We start from the raw sequence: 26,560 nt of genomic DNA, 5'->3' as shown, positions 1-26,560 counted from the left end.
TTGTAAATATTTCTATATCCATATATATATTAATATTTCTGTATTCATGTCTCATTTCTAAAAGGTCTTTTAACATAGCTTTTGATTTCTTAAAGGCTTGGTTATTTAAACAAAACATTTTTCTCAACCATAGTGGATGCAGTTTGGGAGTTTATGAACACTTGTCTCCCACCATCCGCAAACGACAGTATATTTGGTATACTGCTTGCTACTCTGATTCAGGCATGTGAATCGATGGAAGATACCCCAATACTGGATAAGAAAACAAGTTACTTACCTGTAACTATAGTTATCCAGTATTGGTATATTTCATAGATTCCCATGCACCCACCCTCCTCCCCAGCGAGTCAGTTCTCTATGATTTAGGATACTTACTTCCCACTTGTGCTGAGAAAATCTGAGGAGATCTGCCTCTGCTGAGAGTGTTCTAGAGGGTGCTGGTAGCTGATTGGTTGGAGCTAGCTTTTGGTTCTTTTTACTATAATGATGTAGATAGGCTACTAAGATTTAGTCCTTAGGCTTTTTTTTTTTTGCCTAATACTATTATTTACTTATGGCACTACTTTTGTAATTTACCATGGGACTCCCGCCTCAGCGACGGGGAATGATTCAGGCATGTGAATCTATGAAAGATACCAATACTGGATAACTGTAGTTACAGGTAAGTAACTTGTTTTCTTCTCCTCACTGTCCTCAGGTTTCGTTCAGTATTTGCCGCCTACAGGAGCTTCACGTATTTTTTGACAGGTTACCTCTACCGTTTCCTGTCACTGGAGGGAGAAAAATCCTTTAACACCCATTCTTTTCCATGCATGCCTTTACCACGCTGATTCTTTTACCACTCATGGTAAGTATAGGTAAGTATATATTTTTTCCCTAGCTGAAGGTTAGTTATTGGGGTGGTGGCCCAGCCTCATCCAGCCGCGGATGGGCGCAGTTGGGCCCCGGCCACGGGAAAGCCAAAGGCGCTTTGTGGTGGTGCATGGTATCCTGGACCCTCCTCTGGGATGGCAAATGTTTCTAGGACCTGTAGTCCTCTCTGGTAAATAGCAGCCCAGCATCGTTGATGTGACTCGCCTACTCAGAAGCAAACTACTGTTTCTGTCAGATTTACTCATTTATTTGTCAGAGATATCCTATTATTGATTTATTTGGATCCATTTATACTATGCTCTTGCAGTGCAACTAAGTGATCGTAAAGTGGAAAAAACTTCAATATCTTTTATATGTATTTGTGTTTTTCAAGATGAGCTGCACATACGCTACAGGCATTCAAGCATCACACCCTTATTAAAGCCAGACAAAACGATCAAGCCAGACCAGTGGTTGCACACACATATCTTTCTCACTGTTCATTAGGCAGCTGAATGCTGCTGTGTCTTTCTCGTAACTATTGTATGGTCATTTACCTGCCCTGCAGTTAGCATTGCCTCTGTGTCAGGCAAACCTAGAAGCGGACGTTCTGAATACCCGCTCCGCTGTCTTTAGCCCCAGCCAACATTTCCCGGTCTGCCATGTCACTCTGTCAACGCCCCCCCTCCATTCCCAAGGAGCAGCAGACTAAGTTACACTCTTAACGGAATGTAGTGTCTTGTGTTTCATATATGTGAAGTACTTGGAATGGTGGTTTGTGGGATGTGGTGTTGGAGTGTGTTCTGTATCGAACAGCAAGGTCGCAACAAATTCTCAGTTGGCATTACTCGGCCGATCACGAGTGGTGGCTTCATCCGGAGGTGGTCTGTCACATCTCGTCGGTTGGACCTGTTTGCCACTCACGAGAACACGCACTGCCCGTTGTTCTGCAGTCTCCAGTATCCGATGCAGGGGGCTTTGGGGGACGCGTTTAAGTTGGATTGGAGTTTGCAGCTCCTTAACACGTTTCCCCCATACCCTTTATTCTTCGGGTTCTGAGGAAGATTCACCAAGACTGGGCCCATGTCATATTGATCGCCCCGGATTGGCCAAGAAGGGTGCGGTACACAGATCTTCTTCACCTCTCATCACACCCTCCGCTCCGTCTCCCTTTCAGGGCTGACCTCCTCTCGCAGTTGCAGGGACAGGTTCTACACCCCCACCTCCAGAGCCTTCACCTTCATGCCTGGAGTTTGAACTGGGCAACTTGAGTTCCTTCTCTCTCCCGCCGGATGTGGTGGATGTTATTTTAGTAAGTCTATTTACTCCTCCAGATGGTTTAGATTTGTTAAATGGTGTGGAGAGAGGTCTATTGATCCCTTGAATGCCTGTTTCTCTAATATTCTAGAGTTTTCTCTTTCTTTGTCAGAGCAAGGTTGTGCTGTGGCTACAGTAAAGGGATGTTTGTCGGCTTTGTCAGCTTTTCTATGTTTGCTGGATCAGCCATCTTTATTCAAGTCCCGCATTGTTATGAGGTTCATTAAGGGCCTTACTAATAGGTTTCCTCCCATTTTTTTCAATATGCCTCAGTGGGATTTAAATCTTGTTCTAACCTTTTAAATGGGTGCTCCTTTTGAGCCTCTTCATAGTTGCCCATTGAGGCTTCTCTCTTTTAAGACGGTTTTCTTGATTGCCATTACCTCGGCTAAGAGGGTAAGTGAGTTTCAGGCTCTTACCCCCACATGCATCAACCTATTTAGGAAGTGCAAACGGTGCGAATCGGTAAATTCGGCCGTTTGCGCTTCCTAAATACGTTTTTGGGACGCATGAAACATTTTTTCAAAATTCGGGTTTTTTTGCATTTCCTAAAAATGCGAATGCATTTAAGGAATCGCATTTCTGCGATTCCTTAAATGCAATGCATCATTTTTTTTAAAAATGCGAATTTTGAAATAGGAAGTGCAAATTAACACGAGGTTGACCCTTGTGTTAATTTGGGAAATTGTTTCAAAAAGCACAAAAATGCATTGTGAAAAGTGTCATGTTACAGACACACATGTCCTTAGGACATGTGTGTGTGAAACATGCACTTTAAAATAAATTTCAGGGGTGCAGGGGAGGGTCCTTTGGACCCCCCTCTGCACCCTTGCAATGCATCAACAAATTGCGATTTCCTAAAAAAAGAAATGCAAAACGGCATTGATTCCTATGGGCCTCTAGGCCCATAGGAATCAATGTAATGCCATTCCTTAATTGCGATTCGCAATTAAGGAATAGCAAATTCCGAAATTTAAGAAATCCTAAAAAAATTTAGGATTTCTTGATGCATACGATTTTGCAATTCCTAAATAGTGATTCCTTAATTTTCGCTATTTAGGAAATGCAAAATCCTAGATTGATGCATGTTGCCGTTAGTTCAAAACCTCCTTTCTTGACCATTCATGCAGATAAGTTGGTACTTAGGACCAGGGCTGCTTCCCTTCCTAAGGTGGTTACTCCTTTCCATATGGGACAGTCCATTACCTTACCTACCTTCATCCTCCCCCTCACCCTTCCAAGGAGGAGGAGAGACTTCATCGTTTGACCCCAAAGAGAGCTGTCAGCTTTTATTTGGACAGAACAAGTGATCTGAGACTGGATGATCAGCTCTTTGTGGGCTACGTTTGGAAGATGAAAGGCAAGGCAGTGCACAAGCGGATTCTCTCCTGGTGGATCATCTTGTGCATCAAGATTTGCTACGCCTTGGCCAAGAAGGACCCGCCTGAAGGTATCAGAGCTCATTCCACCAGAGCTAAGTCGTCTTCTGCTTAGGCTAGAGGTGTTCCTGTTATTGATATTTGTAAAGCAGCAACTTGGGCCTCCCTCCATACTTTGGCAAAGCATTACTGCTTGGATTCGGAGGTTAGGAGGGATGGCCATTTTGCATGTAATTTGGATGGCACACATGCTGTGCCGATATTGATCTTCAGTCCATCCCATCCTGTTTACCTGCAAATAGAACAATCGATGCATAGCATAATGAACAATGCTAAACATTCACCCCAGTTCAGAGATCTGGGCCCAAATCCATAGTTTTTTTGCCCGCCATGACATTCCAGGTTAAACCCAGTCATACGCAAATCAGTCTTGACACTGCTCCCCTTAGGAACAGTTCAGCCCGATCTGCCAGAAAAAAGCATCCGGGGATTGGATTCAACCCTCATCAGCCAGACTAGCTTGACTCCAGTGGCATGGAGGGCACGGTACCTAGAAACAAGCATCCTGGGACTGGTCTCAAGGTATCACCCCATATCAGCTAGGCTAGCTTGAATCCAGTGGCATGAAGAGCACAGGGCCCATGTCTTGGCATACCCATCCCACTGGGGGAAAATTTGCAAAAAGAAAAATTGAAGAACAGAATTCAGAACAATGTCAAACATTCACCCCAGTACAGACATCTGGGCCTAAATCCATCATTTCTTTGCTCCCCATGCCATTCCAGGTTAAACTCAGCCATATGCAAATCAGTCTTGACACTGCTCCCCATGGGAACAGTTCAGCCTGAACTGCCAGACTAGGTCCTCCCTGGACCAGAAACAAGCATCCGGGGATTGGTATCACCCCTCATCAGCCAGACTAGCTTGACTCCAGTGGCATGGAGGGCACAGTACCCACATGTGGGCATACCCTTGGCAGTTCAAGCTGGACTGTTCCATGAGGAGCAGGGTCAAGATAGGTTTTATATGGCTAGATCCAAACTGGGGTGGCATAGTGAGCAAAAGAACAATGAATTTAGCTCAGCTCCCTTGACTGGGGGAGAATGTTCGATTTATTCAGCATTCCGTCCATCATTTGTTGCTGTAGCACTTTTTGCCCTAAGTAGGATGAGTATGCCCAGACTTGGATCCCTTGCTCGCTGTACCACTGGATTCAAGGTACACTGGCTGGTGAGGTGTAACATACCCTGAAATCAGTCCCAGGATGCTTGCTTCCTGTCCAGGGAAGAACCGCCTGGGAAGTTTGGGCTGGACTGTTCCCATGAGGAGCAGGATCAAGACTGATTTGCATATGGCTGGGTCCAAACAGGGGTGGTGAAGTGAGCAACAAAACAATGGATTAAACCAAGGTCTCTTGACTGAGGTAGAATATTTGATTTATTTAATATTCCGTCCATCATTTGTTGAATCAGCATCCCATTTACCTGAGCACGCTGCAAATCAACCCTTGACGTTGGTCCAAGTTTCGTCGCAGTGAAGGGTGGTGCTCTTTGGACCAGGATCCCAAACCCTCTTGAGTCTGTGTTGAATCTAGAGTGGATCAGTACTATGTATCTTTGTCTCGCTAATACTCTGCTGGCCTTTAGATGTGTCTCTTGTAATATGACTGCATCTGGTCCATGTCTTTTAAGGTACTGAGCAACTATAGCTCTTTTGATTGTTCTTTCAAGGAGAGCATCCTCTAATGAGTGCTATGCATAATCAATTGTGGTCAGGGCGGGATTCTCTCCATCCAACCAATGCATCAGAATAATCTATACCGGTCATGTCTAGTTGCAGTACTACCCTCTCCATTTCTCTCAATGGCTTTTTACTCAACAGGCAAAACTACCCCCACTTTCCCAACTCCCCCTCCCCAGTGTCCTGCATGGCATGCCTCCAAATAACTGTCACTTTAACTTGCAGAGGCCCATCGACCCTTAATGCCACTGGATGAAGTCCTCCCTTGAGGTAGAGAAGACTAAATGCATTGCTTATCAGTTAAAACCGGCTTTATCTGCTGTACCTGACTTGGGCAGTTGCTAATTTAAATAAAAGGAGCAAAAACATGTCAAATGGCATGTGCAAAAAAAGTTGCATGACGGCTTCAATACCACCACTTTTAGCCAGCTGCTTCAGGTCATACACCAAGAAAATCATGATGGATATTTTTAGCCCTCAATGCAGCCAACTCGTTGAGTGTGGTGCAGTTGATACAATTACGAAAAGGCTTTAGTGTTAATATATAAGGTAACTGAAAGATGGACCAATACTTTGCCAGATGTAAATGGTTCATTGATGGTTTATTGAGGAATTGAATGATTAGAAGATAGCTGATAGAAGCAAGGAATATCCAAACTGACAGAGTTATATTACAATAGCAATGTCCAGCCTTTTGAATGCAGCATGCAGACATGAATTATTAGACTAACCATCACGTCAGCTGTTAAACAGTACCCTTACCAAGCTGCAGGTGGGAAAAGGCTAACAAATATCCAAATTCGTATTTGTGCATGTATAAATGTTCATTTCTTCTACAAAATCGAATGAAAATTCAACAGTGCTCAGCGATTGATATAATATATCTACTAGGGATTATAATTAGAGAGTCTGGTCATTCAGATTATTAGCATTGTTACCATTATTGACCAAGCTCCTCATCTATATTTAAGTGTTGTACAAATTCAATTGAAGCCGTTTGATCAGACTGATGAGTCTGCCTCCTCTTCCTAGGATGCTCTGAGAGCTAAACGCAACCAGGAAGCAGCAGAGAGGACGTGGCGACAGAAAGAAAAAGAGGATGCCCTAAAAAAGGCTCAAAATGAAGCTATGATGAAGCTCACCCGACAGGAACAGGTGGCACAGAGAGAGCACTATGCAGCCATGCAGGCTCATCGAGACCGAGTAGAATTTGAGAGGGTGCTGAGGTAACAAATTAATAGGTGGTGCACTTGGTGGTAAACTTGGTTTTCAGCCCTGTGATACGGTTAATTGTTTATTGCAAGAAACTTGGTTATGTTGTTAATGTGTGCCTACTACTTTGCTTACCCTACTTGCTTTAGGTTGGGCTTAGCATAAGCATATCTCTTTTTCTCAACAGTATCAAACAAATGTAATTCAGCAGTTTGAGATGGAAGGCATGAGCCTTAAATGGCAAGTTGAGGACAAAGCTACATATTTAATTTTCAGAGAGGAAAAACGTGAGGCAAGGTAACCGTTAGTAACGATTTTACAGATTAAAGTAAACCTAAAGTTACTCCAGTATTGGAACTTTCATAGATTTACATGCTTGGATCATTCCCCGTCGTCGAGATGGGAGTCCCCGGTATTATTAAAGTAAATGTCCTATTAGACACATACCATAAGGCCATAGGCCTAAAAATCTTTTGCATCATATCTCTGTCCTTTAATTAAAAAGGACCAAACTTAGAACTAGCCAATCAGAAGAAACCACCCTGTAGAACCTTACTGAGAGAAGCTCCAGTCCCTCAGATTTTCTACCGCACGTCGTGCTAAGGGAGTCTCTTCTGAGCTCTGCTCAGTTTTCCTATATTTCTCTAATATTGGAGTATTGTCATCCTTTTTTTTTTTTTTTTAAATTTTTGAAAACCTTTATTGTGCATGAAATAAAGAACAAATACGGGCCCACAACCATCCGGCCGGCCACGAACACTCATGAAGCACTAGTGCATGCAATACGGCGACACAGTAATACGTCATACCATCAGCTAAAATTTAGAAAGCAAACTGGAGAGTGCCGCAATACCATGACACAGGAGCAATGAAGGTTAATTTTAAATTTTTTGTGCAACTATTGAGTTCAGGTAGTGTTTTTCCTTAGTCATGAAAAATAATAAAATAAGAGCAAGGTCCATGCAGGTGGGACATGACAGTAGGTACAGTTACAACCAATCTCACATCTCGACAAGCAAGTCCCCACCAGGCAGGATGGCAGCTAGATATCCACGCTACATGGTATTAGTCTCAACATCACATTCGTATCTCCGCCACCACCCATCCCCCAGTATGCCTAAACACGGGCCAAGATGAAAAGGGAAAATTATAGAAGAAGATCATAAACAGGCACCATAGAAACTAACTGAAACTAAAATGTAACCCCCCACCCTACACACATGCAGAGGCTATGGCCTACCCCCCCCCCCCCAGCAGAGTGTCTGTCGCCCCATAAACCCGAAATATAGCAAGAAAAGAGAAAAAGAAAAGAGAAAACAAAGGAAAAATATAATCCAGTGATATAGGGAGCAAGGAAAGAAATTCCATCCTATAACTCCCACAAAAGAAAGGCCGGGAAGGAGGGCCAGTTACACATATGCTCGGACACCGTCGGCTCAAGAAACATTCTCCACCCCAATATCGGCGACAAATAGATTCACCAAAAGTCTAACAGTTAGGGAGAGTCAACTCACATTATGCAATAAAACAAACCGAATTCGGGCCCCTCACAGTCTCCACCCGCCAGTATATCAATTCAGCAAAGGGACGGCCTAGCCCTGGCCCGATCTGGGACTCATCCTCTCACCCACCCTCCGTGGTAGTCCAGTGCAGTCCAAGTTGACGAAAGAAAATGGCCGCCTCGAGGAGGGGGGAGGTGCATAAACACAGAAGAAACGTCGCCTGTCCTCAAAAAGTGTATCACCCTCGGTCACAAACTCTTCCGAAGCATCCAAGCGACAAAAGTCACGAAGCAGGGAGATCAAAGTCTCTAAGGAAGGAGCAGATGAAGAGGCATGAGGACAGGTTGCTGGTGACCAAGGCAGCGGAGCTATTAAACGAGGCAGGCAGTCAGTCACGGAACAAAGGGGAGACAATGTTGCAGCAGCAGACCTGATCGGTGGCAACGAGTCGGTACAAGCCGCAGCAGTAGCTATCTTAACCGCAACAGTAGCACTCGGAGGCGGCGGTGTGCTGATAGATTGTAGCAAAACCAAATCCAGACTCTGTCGGGGATAGACCCCCTGCTCCTGACACAGAGCATGGGCACATGCATCAATTTTCACACCCAGTACACTGTAGTTGTGCATCATCTCCGATCGCAGCTCGCCCAAAACCGCTAACACGTCCTTGTAGGTCCATTCAGGCTGTGATTCCCGTAGCTCTGCACTCCCGGAGGAAGAGTGTGCTCCGGCCCCCTGCACGAAAGTGTGTTCGCAGTCCCTTGATGAGGACGCGTAGTCATCCCCACAGTGCAGGATAGCAGGCATCGCCATCTTGCCCTCAATCCACTGGAGTGCTGGGGGGGGGGAAGGGGGTCGCGGGACACGACCGATCAGCAGCTGTCGTCCCCGGAATACACTGTATCCCCCTCGGTCTGCGGCGTAGTCAGGGAACCGCTGGCAGTATGGTAGATCTAGCAGAATAAAGAGGGGCTCACCGATGCCGGGCAAAATGACGATGGGAGCCTACCAGCATCATGGCGGCTACGGACAAAGGAACCGCAGGCAAAGCACGTCTCCCCCTTGTCCCCATGTAACTCAATGTACACGCGGTAAAATCTTGGCGGCAGGCGTCAGCCGGGTTGCATTCAGATTTAAGCGACTCCTCGCAGCTGCATAACCCCCGTAGCAGATCAGCCACCACAGGGCACGCGAGGTCCGGCAAGCGCTGTGGAGCGAGCGGGGTCCCGGGCAAAGGCGATCCGTACGATAACTTCTGTCTCCGGGCGGGTGGAGAGTTCGGAGGAACACCGTCAGAGCCAGCTCCGCTTCCCGCACATTTCGGTCCAAAAAAACATCAGGATGGCAAGCAGGATTTAGGTGCGGGACTCCAGGGCCGGCGGTGCCGAGAGGCTGCACGTCCGCTCAGGTCGCCATCTTGGCTCCTCCCCCCTATTGTCATCCTTTTAACCTTACTACAACTCAGTGGATTTGTTTCAGGTGATTCAAACGGATGTCCACCATGTCAGACACCTAAAAAAGGTCTTTTCAGAGCCTGTGGTACTTGCAGGAAGAAAAGACTTTATATTGATGATAAGCACAACTACTGCCTATACTGCTTGTACCCTGACCATAAACCTAAGGAGTACAAGGTATGTCAGACTTTTTCAACAAAGACTCTTAAAGTTCATGAATGAAGGCTTCTTCTGTGGCTTCAAAGACTCAAAAACAGGGACATGGTGGTCTCTGATGAGGAGAGTGATGCTTCTAAATCTTCCTCAGAAAATGCCTCACAAAGGGCATTTAGATGACCCTGCTGGTTCATCGTCGCAGCCTCCTCAAAAAGCTTCAAAAATGTCATCTGAATCCCTTCAGAAGCAAGCTGGATCTGTCAGCAAAGCTTCCCAGGAGAAAAAAAAGTAAGTATCTGTCAAAATACCAGCTTCAGAACCTTCTACTCCACCCTTGAAACCGAAGCATACCTTCAAAAAGCCTACTTCAGCTCCGCCGATGAGCAGCTTGTCGACGAAACCTCAGTCGACGAGAAGATCCTCTCCTAAGGTGATTCTGGTCACATCAACGATGTCTACAGTTACCACCATCACTGTATCTCCGGTTTCGATTTCCTCGTAGACAATGACATTGTCGATGGGTAATGTCCCTCTATCGTTGACGAAGCAAATTGTGTCTTCGAAGTCTTTATTGTCGTCGAGAGGCCAATTCCTGACAACGATCTATCTGTTGACGATACAGCTTTCATCGACGACCCCGTTGACCGAGACCTTCACTTCCTTGTCGACGACTCCGTCCACAAGAGGATTCTCATCGATGACGGAAGCTGCGTTGCCCTTGATGAAGATCCCCATCTCTGACAGTTTGCTGCCAACGGGCCAAGAAAAGCAGCTTTCGTGGACGAAGGTGATTCATTTGGTGATCCAAGGTTTGGCTGTGAAGCAGTCGTCGAAGACACAGTCGATGAAGAAGGAAAAACATAACATTCCAAAAATTCAGTTGAGACCAGCTTTAACCTCACCTAGGCAGGTGCAGTCTATTTTGCAATCCCAGTTTCGTGGAAGAAGAAGATGAGGATGAGGGGTCCGAAGATGACAGTCTCTTTGGGGCTGCTTTAACCCCATCGGGCCTTGATGTCAAGTACCAAGAGGACTCTGATGAGGATAATGGTTATGGTCACCAATATTACCATCCACAACAACAATATCAACAACAGGAGATGATGTACCTCCCTTTGACTCTTATGACAAACTTATAATTTTTGCTGGCAGACTATAAGAGGAGATTTCTGCCAGAGCAGAATATCCAACAGGCTCCTCCTCCTTCTCCGCCTTCTTTTCCACAGGCGCAGGTTCACTCCCCTCATCTCCAACAGTCTCCTAGGGTGCAGCCCCTTCCTCAGGTGGCCCCTGTACAACAGTTGTCATCCTCTGATGAGGAAGTAGAGAGAGAAGAAGGAGAGATTCAGCAAGATGAATGGGATTCCTATATCATTCCCACTCTGGCATCCCCATCCCTCCCACAAGCGGATTCACCTCTGGAAGATATTGGAGGTTTCAACAACCTTCTGGAGAGCGCAGCAAAATGTTTAGAATTACCGATGCCTATGCATCAGCAGGACTATTTCCTGTACGATTTTAAAAAACCTTATAGAAAATCAGCAAGGTCTATGCCTATTATTGATTATATATGGAAAGAAGGACTTAGAATAATGCAGAATCCAGCAACTGTTCCACCGCGTTCCCGAAGTTGGACAGAAAATATAAGGCTCCAGATGACGCTCCAGCTTGCTTAGTAGGTCATCCAAAACCAGATTCGGTCTCGCAAGCAGCACAGCGATGTTCTAGGAACTCTTCAGCTCCCCTGACAGCTTGTCCTGATTAAGAAGGCAGAAGTCATGACATCGGGAAGCCTTTTTTGGCAATGTCAGCTTTGACAGTACGAGCCGCAAATTCTTTGGCTTTATTGGGCTGTTATAATAAGCAGATGTGGTCGGATTTGGCACCATTCTTGGACAAACTTCCACCAGAGGACAAGGAGAAAGCCAAGAGGATGATTCTTGAATGCGAGCGGACCGCCTCTGAAGTAATAGACTGTTCTATGGATGTGGCGTCCACTGGTTTCCGGCAGCTAGCGGGAGCGGCCATCTTGATTCATCAAGGCTGACTTAAAGCCACTTCATTCAGTTCGGAGGTACAGACGAAGACTCTTGACCTACCCTATAATGGAGAAGAATTATTCGGCAGCCATGTTAACGAAGCTTTACAAGCCATCAAAAAAGACACATATATGGCCATCTACAGTACAGAAAGATGCCTTTTCGTGGCTCCTGAGGAAGAGGTTACCAATAATACAGATCAGGGTATCAACAATCTCGCTATTCAGCATATTCTTCCACCGCTCAAGAATACAGGCCCAGTGACTTCCAGAGTGGGAGTCACTTTTAGTGTTCTGCACATGTTCTGCTGTTATATACCCCCAGAACAATTTTTGAACTAGTCGTTTTGCTGACTAATTGAGAGTGGAGGAATTCGTCCACATTACATCCAGACCCAAAAAGAGCCATATCTTAATAAGGCACAGCCATGGGAGAATCAAGTTCCTGGCCAACCAAACACGTTCCTGGAGTCCTTGTCAATAAGATTCCAATTCAGGGATAGACCATAACCTGACCCAAGAAACTAAAGGTGTCAAGACTGCCAGATCACTCTGTAGTAGACTGAGTATCGATCTTATAAAATGGTCTTCTCTGGCTATGAGCAAAGCTAATGGAGTCATACCAAAATCTCTACACCTTACAATGCGGGTGACTGATCAGCACCCATATATACTTCTAAAACCAGAGAAATTGCCCTCTGGAAGGTGGCCCTATGCATTTTCCCAAAGGCAGCTGATTTATGCAGTATGGTAGTCTTACTCTTCTCAATATGCGGGGACCATGACACGAAACTGCTAATTCTAATTCCCAGGAAATCAAAGTGATTAACTTCCTCCAATACCTTGACCCCAAGTGTAGGATTTTTATGAAATTATCTAAGTGGTCTTATGGAATTTCAATTTCTGTGAGTTTATCTCTAGGCCCCCTAGATTACAAAAATTATAGTATTCATAACCTGTTAACTCCCTTTTATCTGGGGGTCCTCAGCACATAACAAGCCTGGGTTGGGGATGCCACCAAGTTTTAGGGCATCATGAATCCAATTGATTAGGTGTTTGAATGCTTCATGTATATACAAAGAGAAAATTGTCAGGCAAGAATGCATCCTAGACGCACCACTTGAGTAACAGAAATTCTCTCTGTTAGGTCCCCATCCGTGTCCACCGAACTTGAGCATAATTAATCTTGTGAAGCCGCATTAGAGTTCCTACCAGGACAGAGGGAGCACCCATCGACCCGAGAAAGTCCCAGAGACAAGCTCTGAAAACCAGATCGAATGCTGCTTTCAGGACAAAGAAGGCTACATAAAGATGTTCCTTCTGGATCTTGATGGAGTGGGTGATAGAGGCAAGGAGGCTGCCAATGAATCAAACATGGTTTACCAAAAAGCAAAGGACCACCACAAACCTGATGGATGTGAACCTCATAGATAAGCCTTGTGAAAAATTGCAACGCTGGGGAATCCCCCCAAAGCTCCAGAGGGTGATTCAGCTGCTTTACATGAAAACATGGGTGAAGATCAAGGTGGAGGACAGACATTGTCTGTCTAGAGAAGTTAGTACCTCCCTAGGATTGAAGCAGGGCTATGTATTAGCACCACTTCTGTTTAACTTGTTCATCTCGTATCTTTGGCCGTCCCTTGTTGAAGTGGTGTAAATGCACTGAGTCTCAGCAGCCAGCAGTTGTGCAATATTTTATTTGCAGATCATCTGCTCCATTTTAAGCAACTCCCTACTAGGCCTGCAAAGACTGAGTAACGGGCTTGCTGAGTACTCGGTTAGCAATCGATTTGAAATCAATCTTAAAAAGGCCAAAGTTATACCTTTACATTGTCAAATATCTAAACAGGAGAGATGGTACCTCATTGAGTCCAACTTTGATGAAATAGTAATATATACATCTATAGGGTTCAAATTGAACTCGAGGTGCTCCATTGCAATTAGAGTAAAAACAGATGCTCTAACCTTTGCCTTTTTTAATTTAAAGATAAGCCTGTGGATGCACCATGTAAAGGCATTGATAACAGTGATAAAATCCAAAATGATTCCTACCATATCATATGGAGGCGATAATCCTGGAGGAGCTTATAATATGAACATATAAACAAGTGTTTCAGCTACCAAAGTCCTCTTCTCCGGCCCAAGTAAGACTTGAATTTTCCTTGATAAAACAATCATTAGCTAGACAAGGGGCTTTTGTTAAATGTTGTCATCGATTATGGACTACCCCTGAAGATTCAGTGGCACATCTTGCTTCAACAGAAATCAACCTGAAAAGTTAATTTGCCAAGTATCTACAAATCAGTGTAGAGAATCTTGGTATTTCAGATTTGTGGCAACTGAACACGAGTGGTTATAATTTCAGGAAAACCTTGAATAAGTGCATCCAGCAGAAAAGCCGCTTGGAGAATGAAATGAAATTAGGAAAACAAGTGCATGGATGGCTGATCCTACAATATCAGCAAGGAATAACCCAACTTTGAGGTAGCATTGTCATTGTCCATCAAGAGGGAATTTTTACAAATAAGATTTGGTCGCCTTCCATCTCTAGACTTCAAAGTGGCAGAAGAATGTTCAACCGGAGATCACATTGTGTCACCTGTGTCATAAGGCAAATGAAACGTTCATGCATGTACCTTGTGTTTGTCCCAGTTTATTAGCACATTGGAGGACCTTGCTGCGTAAAGAGTTTTTAGCCCTGGGAGTAAGAACTTGTAGGTCGGGTCATAGCAGATTTAAACCCACAGAACTGTATGCTGAACATTCAGTTGGTGCAATATTTAGCAATTTTTTATAAGCAGATAAAAACACTGTAAATAGAGATAGGTTTTATGGATTAGATAGGTGCCTATTTTATATTGGCCTGCTAGGAGTTGAAAAAGAAAAGGAAAAAAGGAGCTATGGACCCCTATCCCAGTGTTATTGTGAATTAAGTTAAATGAAGGGGTTGCTAGGGGATGGGTACTAGGTACATTGCCCCCTATTTCTATTCTCCTTGTGCCTTTGTCATCCCGGGAGGGAGGACCTGGGATCTAAGTTACCTTATACTCGGGGCTTTTTTTTAACAACATATTTTATTGATTTTGCATGATAGATACTGGGGCTTAACCCGAAGGATACAGTTTGACAAATATATGTAATTCTGTATACAGTTAAACATGCCTTATGGAAAATGTCTTTACATAACAATAATAACATTGCACAGTTCCTTTCATATCTCACCCAGTTAAAATAGAGCAATTAAACATACCGTCTGTAGGGTGTAAATGATTTTCCTGGATGTATAATGTCCCATCTAGTCAAGGGAACACAGCCTATCAGGGGTCTGAAATGGTAAGGGGGTAATTCTATGCCTCTGTAATCAGCCCACCGCTGCCATATTTTCTTGTGTTTATGTGGACAACCCCTAGCTTGGAACACAGATATATCAGCAGCCATGCACTTGTCAATGGCTTTTTTCCATCTGCCTATCATCGGAGGAGACGTACTTCTCCACTGCTGTGCAATATCCCTCTTAAATACAACAAAAGGAGGGAGGGAGAGGAAGAAGTGGATTCAGTCTCCCCTAGCAATTCGTTTAAACAAAATGGAATCCACTAAGAAGGTGGTAGTGATCCCTAAAGTGATGGGGAGCACACAGTGTTGTTTAAATACCCCTCACACACCAACAAGCCCCTTGGTGTCATGCTTCATCATCGGGGCCCCTCTACGGGATGCGGCGTGCTGCGATTCACGGATACGTAGGAGCACTGATAGTGAACTATGTGTTTGTGTGTGTGAGAGGGAGTGTGAGTGGTGAGGTGAAAAAGTGAAGGTTAAAAAATACCTGGCTCGTAGGAAAAAATATTTATTATGTCCTCGGCTTGTATTGTTAAAAGGGGTGCAAGATGAGGTTGTCAGTTATACGTATTAGGGTATATCAACCTCTAAAAGTGCGTCGACATGTTTCGGAGTACAGCGACTCCTTCTTCAGGACGGGGATATGCACGATTATCCTCACCTTACTCACATGGGTATGAAATGTAAAAGTGTATTTTACAAAAAACACTAGGTGAAATGTACCTATAGGTGTAAAAGTATGGATAAGCACTGTTGCGCCCAATTGGCGTTTGAAGAACTTATGGATCAAGGTTGTCTGACCTCATGAGCCTAAGAGTGGTATTGGGGGTTCCTTCCTCACTGCTCAATATAGCAACGGTTACTGCACGACCTAGTAGACTGCCATCCCCTCAACGCGGCTCCGACGAGCTCATGAGGTCAGACAACCTTGATCCATAAGTTCTTCAAACGCCAATTGGGCGTAACAGAGCTTATCCATACTTTTACACCTATAGGTACATTTCACCTACTGTTTTTTGTAAAATACACTTTTACATTCCATACCCATGTGAGTAAGGTGAGGATAATCGTGCATATCCTCGTCCTAAAGAAGGAGTAGCTGTACTCCGAAACATGTCGACGCACTTTTAGAGGTTGATATACCCTAATACGTATAACTGACAACCTCATCTTGCACCCCTTTTAACAATACCAGCCGAGGACATAATAAATATTTTTTCCTACGAGCCAGGTATTTTTTAACCTTCACTTTTTCACCTCACCACTCACACTCCCTCTCACACACACAAACACATAGTTCACTATCAGTGCTCCTACGTATCCGTGAGTCGCAGCACGCCGCATCCCGTAGAGGGATGCGAAGGCCCCGATGATGAAGCATGACACCAAGGGGCCTGTTGGTGTGTGAGGGGTATTTAAACAACACTGTGTGCTCCCCATCACTTTAGGGATCACTACCACCTTCTGAGTGGATTCCATTTTGTTTAAACCAATATCCTTCTTAGCAATGGTGACTGCTAAGAATAATTGGTGCTACTTATATCGGTTCCCCCCAATACTATTGGTACTGTGCAATAACAGTAACTTTAGTTCCTGGGGGTAGATCCCACGACAGTACCTCACTTAGGCAAGCCATGACTCGCCGCCAGAAAGGTTGCAGCTGTACACCCCCATACCGTGTGTAAGAACGTCCCATCCTCTACCCCACATCACAACCATAAAGGGGATTGAATGTGGCCTCCATCTTCCAGAGTTGGACTCTGGTATAATATATGCGGTGCAGATATTTGAACTGTGTAAGTCAGTAGTGTGATGGTATCGCCGCGCCCCGTGGGCTAGCCAGGGCTTCTGTCAAGTCATCATCCGACATGTCTGGTATGTCCTCTGCCCAAGCCATTCTGGTCTTATGTAGTGTAGTATGATTTGCGTTGTCAATGTTTGATAGATCTGGCCGATCGTGTACGCTCCTATATCGCCCATTAGTAAGCGCCCTTCCAGAGGATGTAATTTGGGCAAGACCTCGATCGGGCAAAAAAGGGAAGTGAGGGCATGCCGAAGTTGAACATATTTATAAAATTAGGTTTTATGTAATTGATACTCCGTCTGGCGCTGTTGGAAAGACTTCAGAGAGGTGCCCCGTACTACGTCCCCCAAAGTGGAGATTCCTACAAGGTCCCACCCACGAAATTCCATAAGCGCCATCGCCGAGCGCAGCAGTGTACCGTGCCAAAGCGGGCTCGTCTGGGTCAGGCGGCCATGCCACCCCATCCGTCTGACCGTTGTCCGCCATAATTGGATTACTGTACTTCTGGCAGTGGGTAAAAAGTCTACGTTCTGTGAGCTATATAGGAGATGAACGAGTGAGATTTTTCCCACTGCCCCATGGTCCAGTGCATAGGCCGGGTCCAATGGTGAACTTTACCACCACTCATTGATCACTAATAAATGGGAGGCTGCATAGTAGGCATAGATGCCCGCTGCCGTGATACCACCACAATAAGTTGACTGCGTGCACGTGCTCAGTGCAACTCGTATTGCCCCATTATGTCAGGGAAATTTATTATGTATGGTGTGTACCTGTGTGAACCAAGCTTGTGGTATGGCACATGGGAAGTTCTGTAGTCTATAGAGTATTCTGGGTAACAAAACCATTTAGAAAATTGCAGAGCGCTCGTAAAGTGAGAGCAGAAGAGAGGACCATACTGTTGTCTCATCCTTAAGGCTTTTGAGAAGGGGATTAATGTTGTGAGCCCACGAGGTCTGTGGACATGGCGACATACAAATACCTATTTGCTTTAATCCTGTGGTGGGGCGCGATAGTTGCTCAGCCCATCTCTCATGGCACTGGTGCCCGCACAGCGAAAATGTATAGATTTGGTGGGGTTAGTGTGTAGACAGGTGGTTTGACCAAAAACACGCTGGATCTGTAGTATACGGAGTCCCTAGAACCACAGGTCGGTCATAAAGAAAAATACATTGTCCGCGTTCAGTGCGATGTGATCATAATGGGATGAGGTCCATTCAAAGCCCCTTCAAAAGGTCACTACGTACCCACACCGCCAAAGGTTCCACAGCGAGGGCAAACAATAATGGCGACAGGGGGCAACCGTGTCCCATGCCATGGCTTATGGGAAACAGGGCCAACGGTGCCCAGCAATTCGAATTGAGGCGGTTATCCCTGTATAGCGATGGGGTGCATATGTTAAAAACCGGGGGCCAAAGTTAATGGCGCCCAGATGTCGGAAGAGGTATGACCAGCTGAGGGAGTCAAATGCCTTATCAATATCTGCCTGCAAGATAGCAGCCGGACGTCCCAGCTCCGGGGCTCTAGCCATGGCATTATGCGCCCGTCTAATATTGTGAGGTGTGGAGCAGTGAGACATAAACCTGGATTGGTCCGCTGGACCAAACCCTGTATATGTGATCGGAGGCGGTCGGCGAGAACCTTGCCCAGAAGTTTGGGCTTAAAATTAATGAGGGAAATAGGTCGGTATGATGGGGGCTCTTCTGGCAGGCGTCCTGGCTTTAAAAATAGAACTATCTCTGCATGTTGCCACTCATGAGGGAGTAGTGATTGGTCGGCAGCTTCATGTATGGCCGTAAGCAGGCATGGACCCAATATGTTCATATGTGATCTCAGGAACTCCATGGGTATACCATTGGGCTCTGGAGCCCGGCCCAAATGTATGGCTGCCAGTGCAGCGCTAAGTTCATCCATTGTTATTGGAGCATCGAGTTGTTCTCGCATGGCATCTGTAAGTCTACGAGGAGGGATATCACGTAAGAATTCGTCTATAGAGGCCTCCGATAATTGATCTTGGCGCGTGTATAGGAGTGAGAAATAGCGTGCAAACTCCGTAACCACCGTTTCAGGGGACAAGCATAAGGCTCCACTTTCGTTCCACAGCACCCGGAACGCTGGTAGGGAACTTCTCCGCTTGGCATAGCTTATAAAGCCCTTTGCTTGATTTATCTCCCCATTGATATGTTCTGTGTTGGGCTGCTAGCCAGATTTCTTTAGCCTCCCCCATTATGTAATGTTGTATGGACTGTTGTGACTGAAGTATGGAGCGCCTAAGAGCGTGGCTCGGGTCAGCTAGATACTGGGCCTCCAGGGCCTTCTGACAGTCCTCCAGATCTAATAATTTCACCTCTCTTTTGCATTTGGCCATTGCACGGAAACTGATATCTACCCACGTACTGTGAGCTTCATGACTTCCCTCAAAATACATTTAGAGGAAGTCGAGACGCGGGTATATTTGAGATATTCCAGGACCCCTAGTGACCTCCATATACTCTGGATCTCGTAGGTGCCATGGGGACATCCTCCACCTAAATGGGGGTTTGTAAGAGTGTACCCTGAGGTTACACTGGACTGGAGAATGGTCTGAAAGGCCCCAGGGAAGATGTGGCACGTGAGAAACCTGATACCCATATCTACAGGGGACAAACATATAGTCCAAGCGGGATAGGGAGCCATGGGTTGCGGACTTGTATGGGTAGCTGTCCTCAAAGGGGTGGAACTTGCGCCAAATGTCCGACCAGCCCAACGTGGTAGCCAGAAGGTGTAGTTTGGTTCTATCTGTTGGGGGGTTTCTCCCTTGGGCACGCACTCTTTCCATTATTGTCATGGTGTCGTTCCAGTCCCCACCTAGGAGAGTCATGTCGTCTGATAATTCATTCCATAAGCGCATTATCTTTTCAACAAAGGTGGCGCCTAGCTGCGGGGGAACATATATACTTCCTAAGTTCCGGTGTTCCCTGTAGAGTGTGCCTGATAATAGGACATATCTTTTGCCCGGATCCAACCAGTGTATTGTGTGTATAAAGGGGACATGGCGGTGCATAAGAATGGCAGTCCCACGGTAGCCCCTGGTGAACCCTGCGTGGTTTCTGGTGTGGTATCCAAATCTGGAAAGATAGGGGGCCTTAGTGACCAGTAAGTGCGTCTCTTTTAAGACAAGGATATCGGCTCCATAGCGTTTGGCTTGGCGAAGGTTGGCCCCCCTCTCCCCTTTATTGAGAAGGCCCCTTACATTCCACAAGACTATGGTCAATTCCCCCAGTGGGGGGCATTCAGTTGTGTAGCCATCTACCCCTAGGACTTGAATGTGTGAAAACTGAAACTGTGGGATCTGGGCTTGATCTCTGCGCCTTTACTTAAAAACCACAGAACAATACTAACATAGTAACACAATAAACCTCCAACACTCCCCTACCCCCCAACCCGATACTGCCTAGAACTCGGAGCACCTGTTGCAGTGGAGGATGCACTCAGGCCCCCAACAGAGGGACCTGAGGCCCCTCCTTCAAAGTTACCCAATACACCCATGTAGCCTTAAAAAAACAGTAAAAGTGGCTAGGGCGAGAGGAAGTATGTGGTTTGGAATCCACGACACTCAGGTCTTTTGGTAATGATTTATTGCTTGCTATGTTGAACAGTATGTTTGCCTGATGTGTGATGAGCTTTTGCACAATTGTCCTGTGCTTAGCCAGGATGATACGGGATGGTTTGTGACTAAATTGTCAATGATCTTTTGGTAAGTATTTCGTTATGCTCGTACAATGCACCTCAGTAAAATTTTTATTTGTATGTGTTTAGTCAGGTTGAAATAGGATGGTCCATGTGCTAACACTGTTAATGTTTTTTGCATAGCAATTCTGATAGATACATCTGCCGTGTGGATTCCTCACCTTGTGAATATCCCCCTTGCGCCAGCAACGTTCGGAAAATTCTTCGTAGCACGCCGGCGTGGACGACGTCATAGGAGCACGGCATCGCTCGCGACTCCGTCTGACGTCACCGACTCCATATAAGGACCACGTCGGCGTGATGACGTCAGTTCCCTTTTTTCCGCGTCGTCGACGCTAACGGTTTCTGGGATCTTCTGCGATACTTTTGTATCTTTTCGCTGTTTAGCTGATTCTGTTTCTCTGTTGGAGTTCACTTCAACGCCGAAGATGTCGTCGAGGAAGACAGGTTTCAAACAATGTGGTTCCTGTTCCCGGATGATGTCGATCACCGATCCGCATTCCGACTGTCTGTGGTGTCTTGGTTCGGGTCACGATGTTAAGAACTGTCGTTCCTGTGACAAGATGAACCCCAAAGCCTTGCGTGAGCGGGAGGCGAAACTTCTGCTTGCAAAGGTGAAGGAAAGGGAAGCCGGAAGGTCTTTGAGGTCAGTGTCCAGGCGCTCGAAGTCGAGACAGCTGTCGCGGTCGAAGTCGAGGTCGGCTTCGAGGCGCAAGTCGAGGTCGAGAGAGAGATCGAAGTCCAGAGGGAGGTCGAGGTCCGATTCCAAGTCGGCCTCGGGCCATGCTTCGGGCTCCTCGAGAAAGAAGCATAAGAGGAGTAAACATCACTCCAGACACCACTCTGGCAAGGAGTCTTCGGATTCGAGGAAGAAGTCACGTAAACATCACAAGGGCTTCGTGTCTCCTTCTCCTGCTCGATCTCACATTGGTTCTCCAGTTCAAGAGCCGGAACAGGATCTGGAGTCGCACCATTCATCGGTGCATGAAGAAGAGGTTCCTCGAGCACCGACTCCGGTTGTGGAGCCTGAAGAGCAAGAGGGCCAGGGTGCGCCTTTGCCGGATCAGCCTCCTTCGGAGCGGCCGTTGGGTTCGTACCCACCCTTTCCAGGTCCAGGTCAGGATCCCTCGCAGTTTTTAAACGCCATGTTTGGTGTTTACTCGAGGGCAATGTACCCCTCTGGTGCGCATGTTGGTCCCATGGGTCCTTTGTCTTTCAATTTGGGTGTGCCCCAGGCTTATGCCCCGGCCCCCTTTATGCCGTTTATGCCGACGCCTTGTACTCCTTGGCTCGGTACGGCGCCGCCGAGGTCGTCGACTTCGCATGCGGCTTCGCCGACTCCGGATCGGCCTCGTGGTGATTCGGATCGTGGTGCTTCCCGTCCTCCGGCTCCTCGCTCGACGTCGGCTCTGGCGCCGTCGGAGTCGTTGCCGGATCCATCGACTTCGGTCCGTATGGAGTGGTCGGGGCTCAACGCCTCTTGGAGGAGAAGGAGTGTATGGACTCCGAGGTTGAGGAAGGGGAGTTGCAAGATCAGGGGGATTGTTTTGAGGACCTTCAAGATGCAAGTGGCCTGGAACTTTCTCCTGAGTGGGGTTTGCCAACCGTTTCAGACGCTCCTTCTAAGGACTTGGCACCCTATCATGTTGTTATTAAGAAGGCTGCAGAGTTGCTAGGCTTGACTTTGCCCACAGTTGAATACAAGCTCAACATCCTTACGGAGGTTTTGCATTCGCCTTCTTCAATTGTGGAGCCTACTCTTCCTTTTACAGATGCATTGACTGAACCAATTAAGGAGGTCTGGAAGAGACCTTTGTCTGCTCCTGCGGTTTCCAGGTCTGTGGCAAGGCGTTACAGGGTGGCTCCTGATGACCCTGAATTTCTTTCCTCGCATCCTGCACCGGAGAGTCTGGTAGTGCAGGCCGCCTGTTCCAGCAGGGCTGCGGGCTCTTTCCCTCAGGTGCCGGCAGACAAGGACTCTAAGAAATTGGACCAGTCTGCAAAAAAGATTTTCTCCTCAGGTAGCATGGCCTTGAAGTCCACCAATGCTACTTGCCTTTTGGGGAGGTACGTTCATGCTTTAATGGACTCTGTTAAACAACTTTCTCCTAAGCTTCCGGAGGACGATAGGAAGAACTTTATCGAGGTTGTTGCTGATACTCAGGCTGCAGCTCGTATGGTTATACAGAGTGGTATGGACACAGTGGACTCTGTTGCCAGAATTATGGGCTCTACTGTTGCTACAAGAAGGGCCGCATGGCTTAAGTCCTCTGATTTTTCTTCTGATGTTCAGTCTACATTGTTGGACTTGCCATTTGATGGGACAGGCCTCTTTGGCAAGAAGGCTGACGTAGCTTTGGAGAGGTTCAAGGACAGCCGGGTTACGGCGAAGTCTTTTGGCCTTCAGATGAGGGGCTCTGCGGCTAGGAAGTACAAGGGTTTTGGCAGATCCAATTTTCGTCCCTACAACCAGGGACAGCAGCAGCAGCAGCAGCGTCAGAATCCTCTGTATAAAACCTACAGAGGAAAGCAAAGGGGCCGTGGTCGTGGACGCCAGGCCTCCTCCTCCTCCTCCTCCTCTTCCTCTAATAACCAACCCCCTCCCCCTGCAGCAAAGCAGCCCTAGATCCGCCATTCTGGATCATGTGGCTCCGGTGGGGGGTCGGCTTACTCATTTTCTACGGGATTGGGAATCGGTTACATCAGATCTTTGGGTTCTCAATCTCGTAGAAAATGGGTATGCTCTTCCTTTCCAGGAGTTCCCTCCCAATTACCCTCCTTGCCAGGGTTTTTGTTCGGAGGACCACCTTGTTCGCCTGCAGGAAAAAGTCCTGGCTTTGTTCAAGAAAGGTGCGATAGAGGTGGTTCCAGAGCAGGAAAAGGGTCAGGGGTGCTACTCCCGGTATTTCCTGATCCCCAAGAAGGATGGCAGGTTACGTCCAATCCTGGACCTCAGGATTTTGAATCTCTATCTCAAGCAGGAGAAATTCAAAATGCTCACTCTTGCGCAGGTTCTTCAAGCGCTGTTGGAAGAAGACTGGATGGTGTCGATCGACTTGCAGGATGCGTATTTTCACATCCCAATCCTGAAGTCGCACAGGAAGTATCTCCGATTTACGGTGGGATCGCAAAACTACCAGTTTGCGGTCCTTCCGTTTGGTCTTACTACTGCGCCTCGAGTTTTCACCAAGGTGATGGCAGTGGTGGCTGCACATCTCAGGAGGTCGGGGATACCTGTATTCCCGTATCTGGACGACTGGCTGATCAAGGCGGAGTCGCCCGAGAAGGTGCTTCATCACCTGCAAGAGACATCGTAGCTGTTGTTCAGGTTGGGTTTTTCGATAAACGTGCCCAAATCTCACCTGGTGCCCTCCCAGCGCAACCTGTTCATAGGTGCGGTACTGGACACTACTGTATGTCGTGCATTCCCTCCTCCGCAAAGGATTCGCGACATTCAGGAGATGATTCCTTTGTTTCACAGTGGAGCGGTTGTTCCGGTCCTGAAGGTCCTTCGCCTGCTCGGTCTGATGGCTTCTTGCATTCTCCTGGTCAACCATGCACGCTGGCACATGAGGGCACTCCAGTGGTGCCTCCGCAAGCAGTGGTATCAGCACAACGGAGATCTCGGGGAGTCAGTGAAGATCTCCAGAGAAACTGCAGCGGATCTGTCTTGGTGGGGCGTGGAAGGCAATCTGTCTCAATGAAAGCCTTTTCAGCTTCCACCATCGGTGGCCACGGTGATAACGGATGCATCCACTCTAGGGTGGGGTGCTCATCTGGGGGATCTGGAGGTCAAGGGTCTTTGGTCTCCAGAGGAAAGGTTGCTTCACATCAACCTTCTAGAATTGCGGGCCATACGTCTGACGCTCAAGGCATTCCTCCCTTCCCTTCGCGGTTGGTCGGTCCAGGTCCTGACGGACAACACGACCGCGATGTGGTACATCAACAAGCAGGGAGGAGTAGGGTCGTGGTGTCTTTGCAAAGAGGCACTGCGTCTCTGGTCCTGGGTTCAGGACCACCAGATTTGTCTGATGGCAAATCATCTGGCCGGAGTCCTGAACGTACGTGCGGACATTCTCAGTCGGCAGTTCTCTGCCGACCACGAGTGGAGGCTTCACCCAGAGGTTGTTCGCAACATCTTTCAGATGTGGGGGACTCCTCGGGTGGATCTGTTCACCACTTGCGAGAATGCTCACTGCCCGTCATTCTGCAAGGAGCATTGGGGGATGCGTTTCAGTTGAGCTGGAGAGGTCAGCTCCTTTACGCGTTTCCTCCCATACCCTTTATTCCTCGGGTTCTGAGGAAGATTCGCCAAGACCGGGCCCAAGTCATATTGGTCGCCCCGGATTGGCCAAGAAGGGTGTGGTAAACAGATCTTCTCCACCTCTCCTCTCACCCGCCGCTCCGTCTCCCTCTCAGGGCAGACCTCCTCTCTCAGATGAAGGGGCAGGTTCTACACCCCCACCTCCAGACATTACACCTTCATGCCTGGAGATTGAACGGGGCAATCTGAATTCTTTCTCTCTCCCTCACGATGTGGTGGATGTCATACTTTCTGCCAGGCGTGACTCCACCAAGTCCATTTATTCGTATAGGTGGTCTAAGTTTGTATCTTGGTGTAGGGAGAGGGATGTTGACGCGTTAAAGGCTCATTTATCTGATATCTTGTTGTTTGCTCTTTCTCTGGCACGGCAAGGGTTTGCTGTTGCCACTGTCAAAGGTTATCTTTCGGCCTTATCGGCATTCCTCTGTTTGCCAGATCAGCCCTCTCTTTTTAAATCACCTGTGGTATTAAGATTTTTGAAGGGACTCACTAATAAGTTCCCTCCTTCTCCCTTTATTGTTCCTCATTGGGACTTGAATCTTGTGTTAACCTATCTGATGGGTTCGCCGTTTGAACCCTTACACAAGTGTCCAATGAGGCTTCTTTCTTTTAAGACGGTCTTCTTAGTTGCAATTACCTCGGCCAGGAGGGTAAGTGAGCTTCAAGCTCTTAGTTCCAAGCCCCCGTTTTTGTCCATCCATGCTGAAAGAATGGTTCTTAGGACCAGGGCTGCTTTTCTGCCTAAGGTGGTTACTCCCTTCCACCTAGGTCAATCCATTACCCTTCCTACCTTTTATCCTCCCCCACACCCTTCCAAGGAGGAGGTGAGGCTTCATCGCCTGGACCCGAAGAGAGCGGTTAGCTTCTATCTTGATAGGACTAAAGACTATCGAATAGATGATCAGCTCTTCGTGGGTTTTGCTGGTTGCAACAAGGGCAGAGCGGTGCACAAGCGCACACTTTCCAGAAGGATTATTCTCTGCATCAAGATTTGCTACTCTATGGCGGGTAAGGACCCTCCTGAGGGTATTAGAGCTCATTCAACTAGAGCGAAGTCTGCTACTTCTGCATTGTCTAGAGGTGTTCCTGTTGAGGACATTTGCAGGGCCGCGACTTGGGCCTCCCTCCACACTTTTGCGAAGCACTACTGCTTGGATGCTGAGGTGAGGAGGGACGGCCACTTCGCGCGCTCTGTTCTCCAAGATTTCCTGGTGTAGCAGAGTGGACACACTCCTCCGGGAGTGGGGACTGCTGTGGGACTCTATTCACAAGGTGAGGAATCCACACGGCAGATGTATCTATCAGAAGAACAAGTTACTTACCTTCGGTAATGCTTTTTCTGGTAGATACAATATCTGCCTGTGGATTCCTCACTGACCCACCCGCCTCCCCGTTATCCACTCTGCTATACCTGGTTTTGTATGCAAATGTATTTATGGTTTTATCTGATTTTGTATAGTTTTGCACTTTAATTGCTTTTGATTTGCATGTGCTGTGTACATTGTGTATATACATATATATGTACTTGTTGGTCCGTCCGGGTGCCTCGAAGGCACGGAAAAAAGGGCGGAACTGACGTCATCACGCCGACGTGGTCCTTATATGGAGTCGGTGACGTCAGACGGAGTGGCGAGCGATGCCGTGCTCCTATGACGTCGTCCACGCCGGCGTGCTACGAAGAATTTTCCGAACGTTGCTGGCGCAAGGGGGATAT

The 26,560-nt window shown here is 47.0% G+C and overlaps 1 protein-coding gene across 1 annotated transcript in view; it reads left to right on the top strand.

Annotated features, from left to right (window-relative positions):
• The window catches only part of CFAP45 (cilia and flagella associated protein 45), a 377,198-nt gene that overhangs the window by 321,456 nt on the left and 29,182 nt on the right, over nt 1-26,560 (top strand). Inside the window, exon 10 of the mRNA XM_086945062.1 lies at nt 6,321-6,514. Within this exon, the coding sequence (XP_086801188.1) occupies nt 6,321-6,514 (194 nt within the window). The remainder of the gene's footprint in view (nt 1-6,320; nt 6,515-26,560) is intronic.

This window comes from Lissotriton vulgaris, chromosome 12, assembly GCF_964263255.1.
Source record: "Lissotriton vulgaris chromosome 12, aLisVul1.2, whole genome shotgun sequence".
Classification (NCBI taxonomy): domain Eukaryota; kingdom Metazoa; phylum Chordata; class Amphibia; order Caudata; family Salamandridae; genus Lissotriton; species Lissotriton vulgaris.
Note: the sequence above shows the minus strand (reverse complement) of the source record. Positions and strands in the feature narration are given on the sequence as shown.